Source organism: Aotus nancymaae, unplaced genomic scaffold (assembly GCF_030222135.1).
Source record: "Aotus nancymaae isolate 86718 unplaced genomic scaffold, 86718_ANA_hifiasm-v0.15.2.pri h1tg000053l, whole genome shotgun sequence".
Classification (NCBI taxonomy): domain Eukaryota; kingdom Metazoa; phylum Chordata; class Mammalia; order Primates; family Aotidae; genus Aotus; species Aotus nancymaae.
The window spans coordinates 13,924,470-13,938,721 of record NW_026988467.1 but is presented as its reverse complement, the minus strand read 5'-3'; the positions used below and the strand labels follow the sequence as shown (position 1 = coordinate 13,938,721).

The window sequence follows — 14,252 nt, the reverse complement described above, 5'->3', positions numbered from 1 at the left end:
CACCAATTTGTTCTGCTCTGAAATCTTGATGGCTTTTCAAGAATTCCGAAAGTATTTCTTTTGCAATGGAAAACCACTTCTGAACCTCAAGAAGTGACTCAGAAAGTGAGGGATGTCAGGGCACCAAGAAAGATGTGGCAGGAAGGAAGGGATCTTTATAACAAGAGACACCCCACCTTTGCCCCATTAGGACCCAGGCTCCAGGCTCCATCTCTGTGAGGACTCAACACTTGACTCAGCGACCCTGGGCAGGGAGACGGGGTTCCAGGCCCAGCTCTGCCGGCGGAGCAGATTCTTTCCTGCCTGAGCCTCCATCTTCCACCTTCACAGGACCCTGTGGCTCCCAAAACTGGCCGCCCATCAGAGGCACTAGGAAACTTGTTAGGAATTCAGATCCCCGGGCCTCACCCTCGAACATTCAGACTCAGGAGGTGCAAGATTGACCCAAGAGATTCCGTGTTCAACACATGTCCTCCTCACAGCCAGGTGACTGCAATGCAGCCTGTTCCTTTGGGGTCTCCCAGACCAGATAACCTGGGAGGGCTATTGCAGCCTTGCCCCTCCAGAATATTTTAAAAAAAGAAGAGACAGGGACTTGCTCTGTTGCTCAGGTTGGAGTGCAGTGGCACAATCATAGCTCTCTGTGGCCCCAACTCCCAGGCTTAAGCAATTCTCCCACCTTAGTCTCCTGAGTAGTTGGGACCACAGTTACTCACCAGCATGCCCAGCTAATTTTTTAATTTACGGAAAGACAGGGTCTCGCTGTGTTGCCTGTGCTGGTCTCAAACTCCTGGGCTCAAGTGATCTTGGGCTTTGACCTCCCAAAGTGCTGGGAGCAGGAGTCTCCTCTTAAAAGCCCCCCATCCCACCTACCCCAGGGCTCCCCCTAACCCTCTCTTGTCTCTCCCCACAGCGCGGCCCCAGCCGGGGCCCAAACGTTCAGCCTGAAGCACTCGGAGCGAGTACAGGTGGAGGTGGTGCGCGATGGGGAGGCGGAGGAGGTGGCCACCAATGGCAAGCAGCGCTGGCTTCTCTCGCCCAGCACCACCCTGCGGGTCACCATGAACCAGGCGAGCACCGAGGCCAGCAGTGACAAGGTACCACAGGCTGGAAGTCCAGCCATGCGGGAGAGAGGCAGGCTTTTCCCATGGAAACCGCATGTAGGCCATGTGTCATTTTCAGTTTTGCAGTAATTCCGTTGAAAAGGCAAAAAGAAACAAGTGAAATTAATTCTTTTTTTTTTTTTGAGGCTGGAGTGCAATGGCACAATCTTGGCTCACTGCAACCTCTGCCTTCCAGGTTCAAGCAATTCTCCTGCCTCAACCTCCTGAGTAGCTGGGATTACAGGCACACACCACCATGTCCAGCTAATTTTTGTATTTTTAGTAGAGATGGGGTTTCACCATGTTGGCCAGGCTAGTCTTGAACTCCTGACCTCAGGTGATCCACCCGCCTCAGCTTCCCAAAGTGCTGGGATTATAGGCATGAGCCACCAAGCTTGGCCAATTGTCTTAATATATATTACTTAACACCATCTATCAAAATATTATCTTGATATATCATCAATATAAAAATATTAACAAAATTGTTCATTTTTAAGAGACAAGACCTCACTCTGACACCAGGCTGGAGTGCAGTGGTGTGATCATAGCTCACTGCAACCTCAAGCTACTGGGTTCAAGCAATCCTCCTGAGTAGCTGGGACTCCAGGCACCTGCCATCATGGCCAGCATTTTTTTTTTTTTTTCCAGAGACAGAGTCTCACTATATTGCCCAGGCTGGTAGTTGATATTCTTTTTCCATACCAAATTTAAAATTAGTGTGTGTTTTACACTTACACCACATCTCAGTTCAGAATAGCCACATTTCCAGTGCTCGGTAACCATGTGGATGGTGCGGGGTTAGACCATGGAATGATGGCTTCACAAAGGGCAAAAATTACAGACAGCTGAGCGATAGAAAGTGTGGAGGCTCTGAACCGTAGAATCATTGGAGTTTACAGTCACAAGCGTCCCTGGTCTATCTGTAAAATGGGGTGCTGAACACCCATGGGTGATTTGCCCAAGTGGTGAGGCTGAGACCAGAACTGTCTCCCTGCTGGATTCTATAATTATGAACTTTACCATGTGCTCCGTCACAGTGATGGCACCAAACATGGTCCAAAGAAAATAGCCTCAGCTCTGTCCCCTCCATGGGCACTAGACATGTAGCATGGCAGATATGAGGGCCCCCCAGGCAGCAGAATTCACACAGTGGCACAGGAAGGCAGACGGCATCCTAGCTGCACTCAGTCAACAGGAGGGGAGTCTACAGTCGAGTTCAGTTACCTGAGAGAAGCTGCCCACCAACCCAGGAGTGCTTCCTGGAGGAGAGGGTTCTGATGCTTGGAGAGGGTTGACTTGACAAGCCGTGAGTTGTGAGGGAGAGCAGTTGCTTGTGGTTTTCCTGATTGTGATCTGTGATCTCTGCTGTCTTTTCTCCCTACCCCAATGCGCTCCCTCCCTACCAAGGTCACCGTCAACTACTATGATGAGGAAGGGAGCATTCCCATCGACCAGGCGGGGCTTTTCCTCACGGCCATTGGTGAGTTGGTGTGGCTGCAGCCTCGGTGCCTTCATCTCCCTGGGCCTGGCACTGCTGTCCTTCTCCAGGGCACTTAGGCTGTTCTTAGTGCGCCAGACCTGGCCCTTGGAACTTCTTCTGAATGGCATATGCCTGGCGAGGGATGTCACATGTGACCCAGTCCTTCCATACTGGGGTGGGAGCTTATCTGCAGGAAGAGGCACTCCCTGATCCATCAGCAATTCCCCCCAATGTCAAGGTCCCCTGCCCAGGGTCTGTGGGCCCTAAAAGAGAAAAAAGGAAAGTGTGTTCCTCCCCTGCCTCTCCCCTACAGCCTGGAGAAGAGCACCCCTCTCATGGCAAGGGGAATGGCCACAGTCTATAAAACCTACGGCTGTTCTCGACAATCCCAGCTGCCCGTGGCCCTCCTCAGATTCAGCCCTGAGGGTGCAGAGATGCAGCCTCCAGGTCCCTAACTCACCTAGTCCAAGCCCTTCATTTGATCTGCAAGGATGGTGAGGCCCAGAGAGGTTAGGGGATTCATTCAATGTCACACCGCAACTGGGCAGCAAGTTGAGTCCAGAACCCAGGATTACCGCTGTCTCAGGTTCTGTGCATTGCATCGCATTGCCCTGTGCGGGGTGCCAGGCCTGCATGCCGGGGAAGAGGACCCCAGCATGGCTCCACGGGACCCTGAGCTGTGATCATCTGAACTTTCTGTCGCTCCACCCCCCTGCAACTGAGGCATTACTTTCAAGGCATTTTATTTCATTTTTTAATCATAGAATGTTAAAGCCAGGAGGACATTTCAGAGGGTCATTTTGTTCACCCAGCCTTGGTTTAACATTGACAGCGCTGCCGCACGGCAGAGGAAGGGAATTGCTGGTTATTGAGAGTCAACTGCTTGCGGATCGCTTTAAGGATAATGAGGTGGCCTGCTCACTGCAGACCTGCTCGCTGTCTAGAGCTGTGCTGGGCACTTTGATGAGGAGGAGGAGGGGGAGGATGATAAACAGCTGATATTGACTGAGCACCTACAGTGTGCCAGGCTCCAGTACTCTCGAAGTTTCACCGTTGCAATTTCAATCTCTTCTTTGAACAATTCCAAGGATAGACACTATGATTATCCCCATTTTATAGATGAGAAAATCAAGGCTCAGAAAAGGTAAAACAGACAAATACTTGCCTGCAGCCACATCTCCGGAAAATGGTTGGTGAGATGCCAAGTCATTTCAGTTATCCCACATTCTCAGGGGGATCTCAGAACCTCCCCAAAAATACAACCAGCTCCCAAGCCAACCCCTCCCTCTCCAGCCCTGTGCTCTCGGCGGCTGAAATAGACTCGGCAGCAGGGCTCTTCTCATTCTTGGCTAATTCCGAAAGGGGCTTGGTTCCTGGTCCCCTGTCCCTCTTTCTGCACCAAGGAGGTGCCCAGCCCTGGGGTAGGAGACCTCGGGATGACCTTGGTGAGGGTGGCAGATGATAACCAAAGAGCCCTGGGCTGTGCTGAGCCCTGGCACGTGTGTGAACCCTGCATGCACACAGCACACAGGCTGTCTCAGATGACAGTCCCTGAAGAAACCTAATCCCACCGAGACAGGGATACCTGAGGACGGGGGCAGGAAGGGCAGGGGCCTGACACCTGTCAAATGAGGGTGATCCCAGAAGGCTGACTGCATCATTAACAAGACTTCCACCAAAGCAAGACAGACTTAGGATAGACGGCAAAGTAAGGTCCGATAAGGAGGCAGGACTGGACTTTTCCTCCCCACCAGAAGACAACAAAGCTGGGCTTCCTCTAAGCTCAGAGGTACCAGCATGGCTGAGTCCCAAAAGATGCCACGTATGCCCATGACAAGGGACCGAGTCCATACTTCTGTGGTCCTGAGGGTGTGCTCTCTTAACTATTTATTAAACTGCGACAAGTTCCAGATATTTAGATTCCATGGGCCAATCAAATGTCCCCTCCCTCACCCCCTTAAAATGAGAAGACTAACAACTATGATGCTTGGCAAAAAAAAAAAAAAGAGAGAGAGAAAGAAACAAATGCATTAAGAAAACAGTTTACGGCCAGGCGCGGGGCTCATGCCTATAATCCCAGAACTTTAGGGGGCTGAGGTAGGCAGATCACGAGATCAGGAATTTGAGATCAGCCTGGCCAACATGATGAAACTGCGTCTCTACTTAAAATACAAAAATTAGCCAGGCGTGGTAGCACAAGCCTGTAGTCCCAGCTACTCAGGAGGCTGAGGCAGGAGAATTGCTTGAACCCAGGAGGCGGAGTTTGCAGTGAGCTGAGATTGCGCCACTGCATTCCAGCCTGGGCGACAGAGCAAGATTCCGTTTCAAAAACAAAAAAACAATTTGCTATCAACTTTAACCATCATTTTAACTCCTAAAAAATAGGCAGGGTCTAATCTCAGAATAAAAGACAGTCATTCAATTGCAAAAAGAAAGCTTTAAGAGAAACTAACCCCACTGAACTTCTGTTTCTGTTCCAACAGAGACCCTGGTGAAAAGCTGGTTTCCCTTGGGAAGCACTGTTCTGTCTGCCCCCTCTAGTCTTCTCTTTCCTCGGGCATCTGCCTCAGGAGCGCTTGAGCCCCTCATCCTGAGTAATCAATCACTCAGGGGCAGTGCCTCGGAGGCAAGGACACCCCCAATATCTCGAGATGCTGGGACTGACCTCCGGCACAAAAATATACCTGAGTCTCTCATCTTTGTCCTATCCTGAGTCCACATTGAGGAGAAAGAGCCTTGGCCTCAGAGTAGACAGAAATAAGCCTAAGATCTTTCTCTGCCCCCTCCAGCCACCTTGTGACCTTGGGCAAGTCACATTATCCCCCTGAGCCTTGGCTTCCTCATCTACAAAATGAGCTTCACAGAGCAGCCTTGTGTGGCGTTTACAAGGATTCAGCGGGATGCTGCGTGCAAAGGACCCAGCACAGAGTGGGTGCTCGGTCAATGCCCTCCCTGCTTTTCTCCCTTGTTCTTGGGGTAGCCACATTTCCTCTCTGCCTGGGTGAAGCTAAAGAAACGTATGGTCCTAGGCCAGGCACAGTGGCTTCCACCTGTAATCCCAGCACTTTGGGAGGCCAAGGCAGTGGGGGGAGCACCTGAGGTAGGGAGTTCAAGACCAGCCTGACCGATGTGAAGAAACACCGTCTCTACTAAAAATACAAAAAATGAGCCGGGCGTGGTGGCACATGCCTGTAGTCCCAGCTACTCAGGAGGCTGAGGCAGGAGAATTGCTTGAACCCAGAGGCGGAGGTTGTGGTGAGCCGAGATTGCACCATTGCACTCCAGCCTGGGCAACAAGAGCAAAACTCCGTTTCAAAAAAAGGAAAAACAAACCTATGGTCCCTCCCGTCTTCCTCCTGGGATTTGGGAACAAATTCATGGTTCCTTTGGCAAATCAGGCTGTGGGTCTTGGTCCCAATCCTGCCTAGGACTTGCTGTGTGACCTTAACAAGTAGCCACCCCGACTAGGACTCACTGTTTGCAAATTATAAAATGAGGGGTTTGAGCTAATTAATCCCTAAGGACCTTCAAGACTGGTTAGGGTTGATTTGCAAAGCTTCCTTTTTTGGGGGAGGGATGGGGGGAGGGAAGGGGAAGGTGGGGGGAGGGAGGAATAAGCCCACCCTATCTGAGGTCCTGGCAGTGGAAGCAGTACACACACACAGGCCCCAAAAATGTTAACATCAACCTAAGGGGCTCGGTCCTAGGCCTTCTCCCCAGAGCCTGGGATACTTGCCCTGGTTGGCTGTGGGGGAGGGAGTCCTTTCTTCCCACAGCACCTCAAGCTGCTTAGTAAGGCAAGAAGGCTAGGCACCCTGCCACTCCCTGGCCACCCTCCAAAATGCTTGTGCCTCTTGGTCACAGCTGAGGCCTCAGTGTCTTGATTCTCAGGGCAGACGGCCTTGAACCCAATCCTAGTGACATTTCCCGTCAATCTGCCCCACACCCAGGAGCCACCTGACACTTTGGGGCTATTCTGGGGAGCTGAGGTGGGATACAGAGCCTCTGGGAAATGTCCTCTGGAGCCCAGAGGCCCTGAAGCAGTGGCCCTCTCCCTCCTCCCCCTCGGGAAGGCAGAGCCATCCTGAGAGGCAATGCTCTGGGCAGATCGCATCAGCCCTGTCCTCTGTTCCTACCTGCAGCATTCCACTGGAATCTAGTTAAATCAGACACTGGGGGAAGCCTTGCAGAGGCGAAGTCCTATGGGCATGACTACAGGGGGATCTCTGGGGGTGAAGGAGCCAGAAGTCACTTCAGTAGATTAGGAGACAGGTCATGGGTCATAAGAGAGGAATTATGAGGCTGGGCGCAGTGGCTCACTCTTGTAATCCCAGCCTTTTGGGAGGCCAAGGCGGGTGGATCACCTGAGGTCGGGTGTTCAAGACCAGCCTGACCAACATGGAGAAACCCTGGCTCTACTAAAAATACAAAAAATTAGCTGGGCGTGAAGGCACGCGCCTGTAATCCTAGCTACTCAGAAGGCTGAGGCAGGAGAATTGCTTGAATCTAGAGGCAGAGGCTGCAGTGAGCCGAGATTATGCCATTGCACTCCAGCCTGGGCAACAAGAGCGTAACTCTGGCTCGAAAAAAAACACAAAGAGGAATGATGAAGCCCTGTGCGAGGTTGGGAGGAGGACGATAAGGGAGCCACACTGCAAAATGCCCACATTTCATAACAGGAAGGTAATGAAACCTGTCTGAATTCAATAAATCAGGAAATCGTGATAAGCATGATTATTTAGTATTTAGGGAGGTTGCCTCAGGCAGCCAAGGAGAAGAGCTGGACGGGGAGCAGCTGTCTTTCTTTAGAAGCAGCGTGTTACTATTTGATTTGATTTGATTCACACTATGTCCAAATATGACATGAATCAAATGTTTAAATTTAAGAGTTTGTAATGGAAAAAGCAGTATGGAGTGCACCATAGTTTCTCTCCCAGCCCATGGCCCAGGGCTTTCATGGATCCACCACAAGGCGTCTCAATGTAATGTCAACTTGCAGCCTAGAGACAAGGGCTGCCAGGGTGGGGATGTGGGCACTTCCTCTGGGAATGACCTTTAAGGGAGCAAGTCTTGGGTCTCTGACTTTGGGCCGGGCTTTTGGAAACAGCCTGGTGGGAGGTCAGCCTGGGTTCATTGCAGGGAACCCAGCGGAGAGCAGGCATCTGGAGTCCAAGGCCCTGCTGAGAGCCTGGCTCTGCGCTCTCTAGGAACTTAAATGGTCATTCCCTGCTGGGGGCCTGGGTTTCCTCATCTGTAGCGTTAGGGAGTGGAGGTAATCACACCTTCCCTGGGGTGGCCAAGAGAACATGCCATGGCAAACACTGTGCAGCTGCAGAGCAAGATGCCCACAAGGGAGAGATTGTTATCTTGAAAAGGGCAGAGCGGCTCCCTAAAGAGGCTGGGCCCAGCTCCTTCCCAGGGAGGAGTTTCAGGCAGCCGAGCTCCCTGAAAGGCAGCATTCAGTGGGTGTGACCGGCTGGAAAGTTCACAAAGGTCCCAGAGCCAAAACCAGTATTATTCCTGCCCCGGCACCTCAGCCTCTTTGATAGTCCCTGGTGCTACTCCCTGCCCTTCTGTCCCCTGGGGTCCTTATCCTGCACTGATCTCCCAGATTACCAGCCAGATTTGCTGACAGGTGACTTCTCTGAGCCTGGGTTTGCTACCCTGTGAAATGGGAGCATTTCAGGAATGCTGTGCCTGTAAGTTTTCCAAATATGTGCTATGAATCAGACCAACCGCACTGTGTACCCCAGTTCTGCTAGTGTCCCTATGTGACCTTGGGCATGGGACTTTACCTCTGAACTGAGGCTCCCAGATCTGTTCAGCGAGGATCGTTCCCCAGCCCCCAGCCAGAACAGTGAAGTGGTGGGAGGGCCCGGACCTCCCCGATGGCAGCTCTTGCTGCTGTAAGCTACGAGGTCCACACGGTGTCTGCTGATGGTCTCCAGTGGGTAGTGGGATGTTGAGGCAGGGGGTTGCATAAGAGGACGTGAGCAAGGTCCTCCCTTTCCCGTGACCAAAGGAATGGCTGAGACACACCCTAGTCCCACAGGTCTTCCTCATGCCCCTCCCCCACCCCAGCTTGCAGGCTCAGCAACTCACCCATGTCTCTTTTCCCCAGAGATCTCCCTGGATGTGGATGCAGACCGGGATGGCGTGGTGGAGAAGAACAACCCAAAGAAGGTACCTAGCTATCAGGGAAGTCACCACCCTGAACCTGGGGATCCCACAGGCAGCCACGGTTCTCCCACCAAGCAGGCAATTCCCATTTCACAGCTTAGGAGACTGAGGCCCAAGACAGGCTCCCAGACACACAGCATACCAATGATGGAACCCACAGAGAAGCCCAGGCTCCTTATAGAGACAGCTACGGAGCAGGCTCCTGAGTCTCTGTTTCCCCATCCCATGATGGGGACGCCCAGTTCATGGTACTGTTAGAAAGAATAAATGTGCCCGCTATTCGCTACAGAGGAAGCACTGCAAAGGAATTTGCTCTTCCTATTTTGCCTTTTCTTTTAAGACTGGGGAGATGGGGGAGACAGACCCTCAGGACAGAGGGTTGCATTCATCATTCTCAGTTCATTCTGTAAGTAGCTAACTATTGACTGACGGCAAAAAAAAGAAAAAGAATATCTCAGTTCAAGGCATAGTATTCCCTCTGCTGGTACATGCACAGTCCTTCTCCTCTTTCTATTTATTCATTCATTCATTCATTCATCATTCATTCATTTGTTCCTTCGTTCATTTACTTATTTTCTTTCATCTTGCGTTCCCCACTCCCATTCTGTTCCCCCACAGAGGACCATTTTGATGGGCTGAATGTGTCTCTTTCTGCTCTGGTGTCTCTTGGGAGGCATGTGGTGTGGTTGGTGTGCGTGTATTTTTAATTTGTGCCGACAGCACGGTGTTCTCCATCTCATTCTGATTTGGACTTTTCTCTCAGCCCAGTTTTTAGGCTCCATCAGTCCTGCTCTGTGTACATTCAGGCTGTTGCTTCTAACTGCTTTCCTTTCTCTGCCCTTCTTATCATCTAAATTTTTGCCTTGGGCATATGTAACCTTTATAATAACACTCTGAAGCCTGGGGTAAATTTACGTAGAGGGGTGCTTTATAAAGTAAAATAAACACAGCCTGATGAGAAGCCTGGGTCCTGGCAGCCTGCCCCTGACTCTCTGCAGGTCAGGGGAGGGTGCTCAGCCCTGTGGGGGAGCCCCTTTCTTCTAGGATCTCAAGCAGGTCTTGCCTGAGACCAGGGCCAGCCCTGCACACTCATTCTCTGAGTCTGTGGCCAAGCCACATGACCGTGAAGTCCACAGAGGCCTCTGAGGCCCAGCAGCCCCAGGGAGAGAGCTTCCAACCACCCCCAAGGGCCTCTGCAGTCTTGGCAAAGTCACACAATCCCCATGAGCCTGAACTTGGCTAGAATTTTTAAACCTGGGCTGGTGAAGTTTTCGCATTTTCTTTACTCATCCCATAAGTATTTGCTGAGCATCTTTTATGTTCCAGGAGTGGGTCAGGCCCAGGGGATGCAGAAAGAACAAGAGAAACACAGCTCTGGCCTTAAGGAGCCTATGGTCCACATTAAATATGGAGTGTTGTGGGTGGCTGTGTCATCACAACTGTCCTGAGTCCTCCCAGAAAGGATGTGTATGGTTCCAGGTGTGGACCCGGGGAAGCTGTTCTGTCCTAGAGAATCAGAAAGGCCTCCAGGAAGAAGAGATGGTTATGCTGTAACCAAGGAGGGGTAGAGTGGGCCAGGTGGAAAGGGACAGGACAGCAGCAGAGGGACCAGCTTGGGCAAAGGCCCAGGAGCTTGGGTCTTTTGGGAGCAGAAAGGCACCGGGATGCGTAGGGCAGAGCGAACAAGGGGCAAGGTGGAGGAAATGAGATACAGAGGAAGGCACGTTTCACCAGGCCTTGCAGGCCGCGGCAAGGAATCGGGGCTTCATCCTAACTCAACAGGGAGCCCCTGTCCTGGCTTAAAGCAGGGAAGTGACACAATCTGGCCCAAGTTTGTTCTAGCAGCGCTCTGGCTGCAGTGTAGAAAGTGGAGCACCATGCAGGTCCTATTTGGAGCATTCGGAGCGTATCTGGAAACAGCTGGGTGTCATCCATCCAGGCGCCTCCTCCCGAGCTCCCCTAGGAACCTTGGGACCTCTGGTAGAATGTCTGTCTGCTCATTTCTCTGGCCAGCCTCCACCTCCCTGCCTCCACCCTTGCCAGACACCAGCTGACCCAGACAGGAGGCCCATAAATGCCTCAGCCAGCCTTCCTGTCTCTGTACCTGTATTGAACTTGTCTTTGACGCCCATGCTGATCCTCTGTGGATATCAGTCTTGAGATTCACATTTGCCAGGTCACAGCTGCCCCAGTGGGTGGCGGCTACTCTTTGCTCTGATCCTGGGGCTGTCTCTCTGGTGCCCCATGGGGTCTATACTAGGATAGAGAAGAGGGCACTGACCTTTCTTCCTGCCACTGTAGGCGTCCTGGACCTGGGGCCCCGAGGGCCAGGGAGCCATCCTGCTGGTGAACTGTGACCGAGAGACACCCTGGTTGCCCAAAGAGGACTGCCGTGATGAGAAGGTCTACAGCAGGGAAGGTAGCAGCAGGCCCTGCTTTTGGGGGACAGGATGGGAGCAGTGAAAAGATTCATGCCCAGTCTTGGGCTGGACTGAGGGTGAGGTGGGTGTAGACTCAGGCCTCCTGGGGATAGTGGACACAAATACCCACTCATCCTCAAAGTCAAAGGCAAAACTGTAAACATGGTTTGATTAGAATCTTTTTTTTTTTTTGAGATGGAGTCTTGCTCTATTGCCTGGGCTAGAGTGCAATGGCACAATCCCAGCTCACTGCAACCTCCACCTCCCAGGTTCAAGCAATTCTCCTGTCTCAGCCTCCTGAGTAGCTGGGATTACAGGCATGTGCCATCATGCCCAGCTAATTTTTGTGTTTTTGTAGAGACAGGGTTTCACCATGTTGGCCAGGCTGGTCTCGAACTTCTGACCTCAGATGATCTGCCTGCCTCGGCCTCCCAAAGTGCTGGGATTACAGGTGTGAGCCACCACAGCTGGTCTGGAACCTTTTAAGTTACATACATGCATAGAAAATAGACCAGAAGGAAATTCCCAAAAGGTTAATCATCTCCAGTGTTGGAGATGACAACTGGTTTTTATTCTCTTTTATGCTTTTCTTTTCTTTTTTTGAGACTAGGTCTTGTTGTGCTGCCCAGGCTGGAGTACAGTGGCAGGATCATAGCTCACTACAGCCTCAACCTCCTGGGCTCAAGCTATCTTCCTGCCTCAGCCTCCTGAGTAGCCAGGATTACAGGCACATGCCACCATGCAGGCTAATTTTTTTTATTTTTGGGGGGATCTTGTTATGTTGCCCAGGCTGGTGTTTGTCTCCTGGCCTTAAGCAACCCACCCAGCTCTTCCTCCCAAAGCCCTGGAATGACAGGTGTGAGCCACAGCACCCGGCCTCTTTATGCTTTTCTATAGTTTCTGTAGTACACATCCATGGGGATTTTTTCCTGATTATCAAAGTAAAAAGCATTGGAAAGCTGAGGCTCCAGCAGAGTATCTCTTCATTCTCACCTCCTGCCCCTCAGATCTCAAGGACATGTCCCAGATGATCCTGCGGACCAAAGGCCCTGACCGCCTCCCCGCCGGATACGAGATGGTTCTGTACATTTCCATGTCGGACTCAGACAAAGTGGGCGTGTTCTACGTGGAGAGTGAGTGACCCCAGCCCAGCCCAGCCCTTTCTAGCCACCTACCCTCCTCCCCTTAGCAGGTGTGGCCTCCACAGGTGCAGGTGCCTGGAGAAGACCTGGATTGGTCTCTGGGTGATTGTAATGTGGCAATGCTGTTACCAAGTGAAGTTGAAAGACTTCCTCCTCTCAAGTGTGTCTGGAGTGACGTGGGTCTATGTAGAACCCAGAGGCCCTACCTCCCAACGAATCAGGGGTGGAAGGGCATTTGGGCACCTTCTTTTCTGGAGTCATGTCGACTTCAGGACACCTGAGGCAGGGCAGGCACCACCTCCAGGCATTTTCTTCCATCTCTGACTTCCAAAGACCCTTGACAATGCAGTGGGCACCTCCAAGAGTTGACCCTTTGCTCCTCTTGATGGTGACAGGTGTCCTGGGCCCCCGTTGTGTAGGCCACGGGCTCCTGCCCTGGAGCTAGTCCTGGTAGCTGCCAGCTCTGTCTCACCCTTTCTGTAAACATGTGTTGAGCCCCTTGGTGCCAGGCACTGTTCTCAGCTTTGAGATCTCTGCAGTAAACACAACAGTCACAGCCTGACCTCAAGGAGTCACCAGTCTAGCAAGAGAGACATAATCAACACAACTGGGGAAGTGAAATAGAATAAGTGAGGAGAATGGCAGAGCAGAGGCACCACTAAATGGGTGCCTCTGAAAGGCCTCTCTGAGGAGGTGACATCTGAGCTGAGACTCAAATGAACAATAAGAAGGAACCAGCCACTCGTGAGCTGAGGGAAGAGTGTTCTAAGCAGAGGGAACAGCATGTGGAAAGCATAGAGGAGACCAGTTTGGAGTGTGGGAGGAGCAGGCGGAAGCCCAGAGCGGGGCGTGTATTGGGAGTCAAGGTCAGGGAGACGGGCCAGGGGCCAGAGCGTGCAGACTGGGTTTGGATTTTATTCTGAGTGCAATGGAATGCCATTAGCAGGTTTTAAGCAAGGGACTGTCATAATAATGACACATGTATTTAAAAAGCTACCTCAGCAAAATAGTTGGCATTGCAATTTGCCATGGTACAGGGCAGGTTGTGGGGTGGGGGGGTTTCTGCATACCCAGCTGCCTGGGGGGGCAGGATCTCTGGCCCAGCCCTGGACCCACCTCTTGACAGACCTACTATATCCAGGGCACTCACCATGAGGTGAGTGAGGACCCTGAACCCTCACCTCAGAGAGCTATTTAGCCAGGATGGCAGTGGAGAGCAGCCACCTAACACCAGTCCTCCTTCTAATCCACCCTGGGCTCCAAGCAGTGACCTCACACAGGTTGGAATGTGCCCAGAGTCAGGCTGGCTCCCCTGCCCAGGGGGCTGGAAATGTTGATGTTTACACCACCCAGGCCAGAGTTGTCATGGAGGATGGGGTCGCCAGCGGGAGCAGGAGGGATGCGGTCAGGACCGCAGCCTTGGCCCCTTGACCTTGGTGTCGTGACATAAGACCTGTTGCAAATAATGATGTCTGGACATTTTCTCAACGTTTCTTCTTTTGCTAAAGGGAGTGAACTCTGGTCTGGTTCCATAATCTCATCCCTCCCCGTCACTGGCCATCTGAGATGGGTCCTGAGCAGACAAGGAGAAAGATGAACTACCACCAAAAGGGCTTTGAGAACGTTCCCCAGAGCCCTTTCTCTGGGCTGCCCATCTTGGGGGGAGCAGCCATGACGCAGGCAGTGGCCACCCAGAAGAGATAGTTTCCCAAAAATGCTGACTCCTGGGTGAAAACTCTGAGCTACACACACACACACACACACACACACACAAGCAAAGGATGACAGATAATTGATCAGTAGCACAGTCTCCTTTTCTTCCATGCAAACATGTTGGAGTTTTGTCAAATTCCATGTACACCTGTGGATGAGCAAATGTCAGGTGTCCTGGTAGGGTCAGACCAGCTCTCCCCAAGGGAAGGGGACT

General features: G+C 51.9%; 1 protein-coding gene across 1 annotated transcript in view; it reads left to right on the top strand.

Moving 5' to 3' along the window:
• The window catches only part of PADI2 (peptidyl arginine deiminase 2), a 54,834-nt gene that overhangs the window by 14,192 nt on the left and 26,390 nt on the right, over positions 1-14,252 (top strand). The window contains exons 2-6 of the mRNA XM_064363354.1: positions 914-1,097; positions 2,511-2,583; positions 8,705-8,766; positions 11,065-11,182; positions 12,191-12,316. Of these exons, the coding sequence (XP_064219424.1) occupies positions 914-1,097; positions 2,511-2,583; positions 8,705-8,766; positions 11,065-11,182; positions 12,191-12,316 (563 nt within the window). The remainder of the gene's footprint in view (positions 1-913; positions 1,098-2,510; positions 2,584-8,704; positions 8,767-11,064; positions 11,183-12,190; positions 12,317-14,252) is intronic.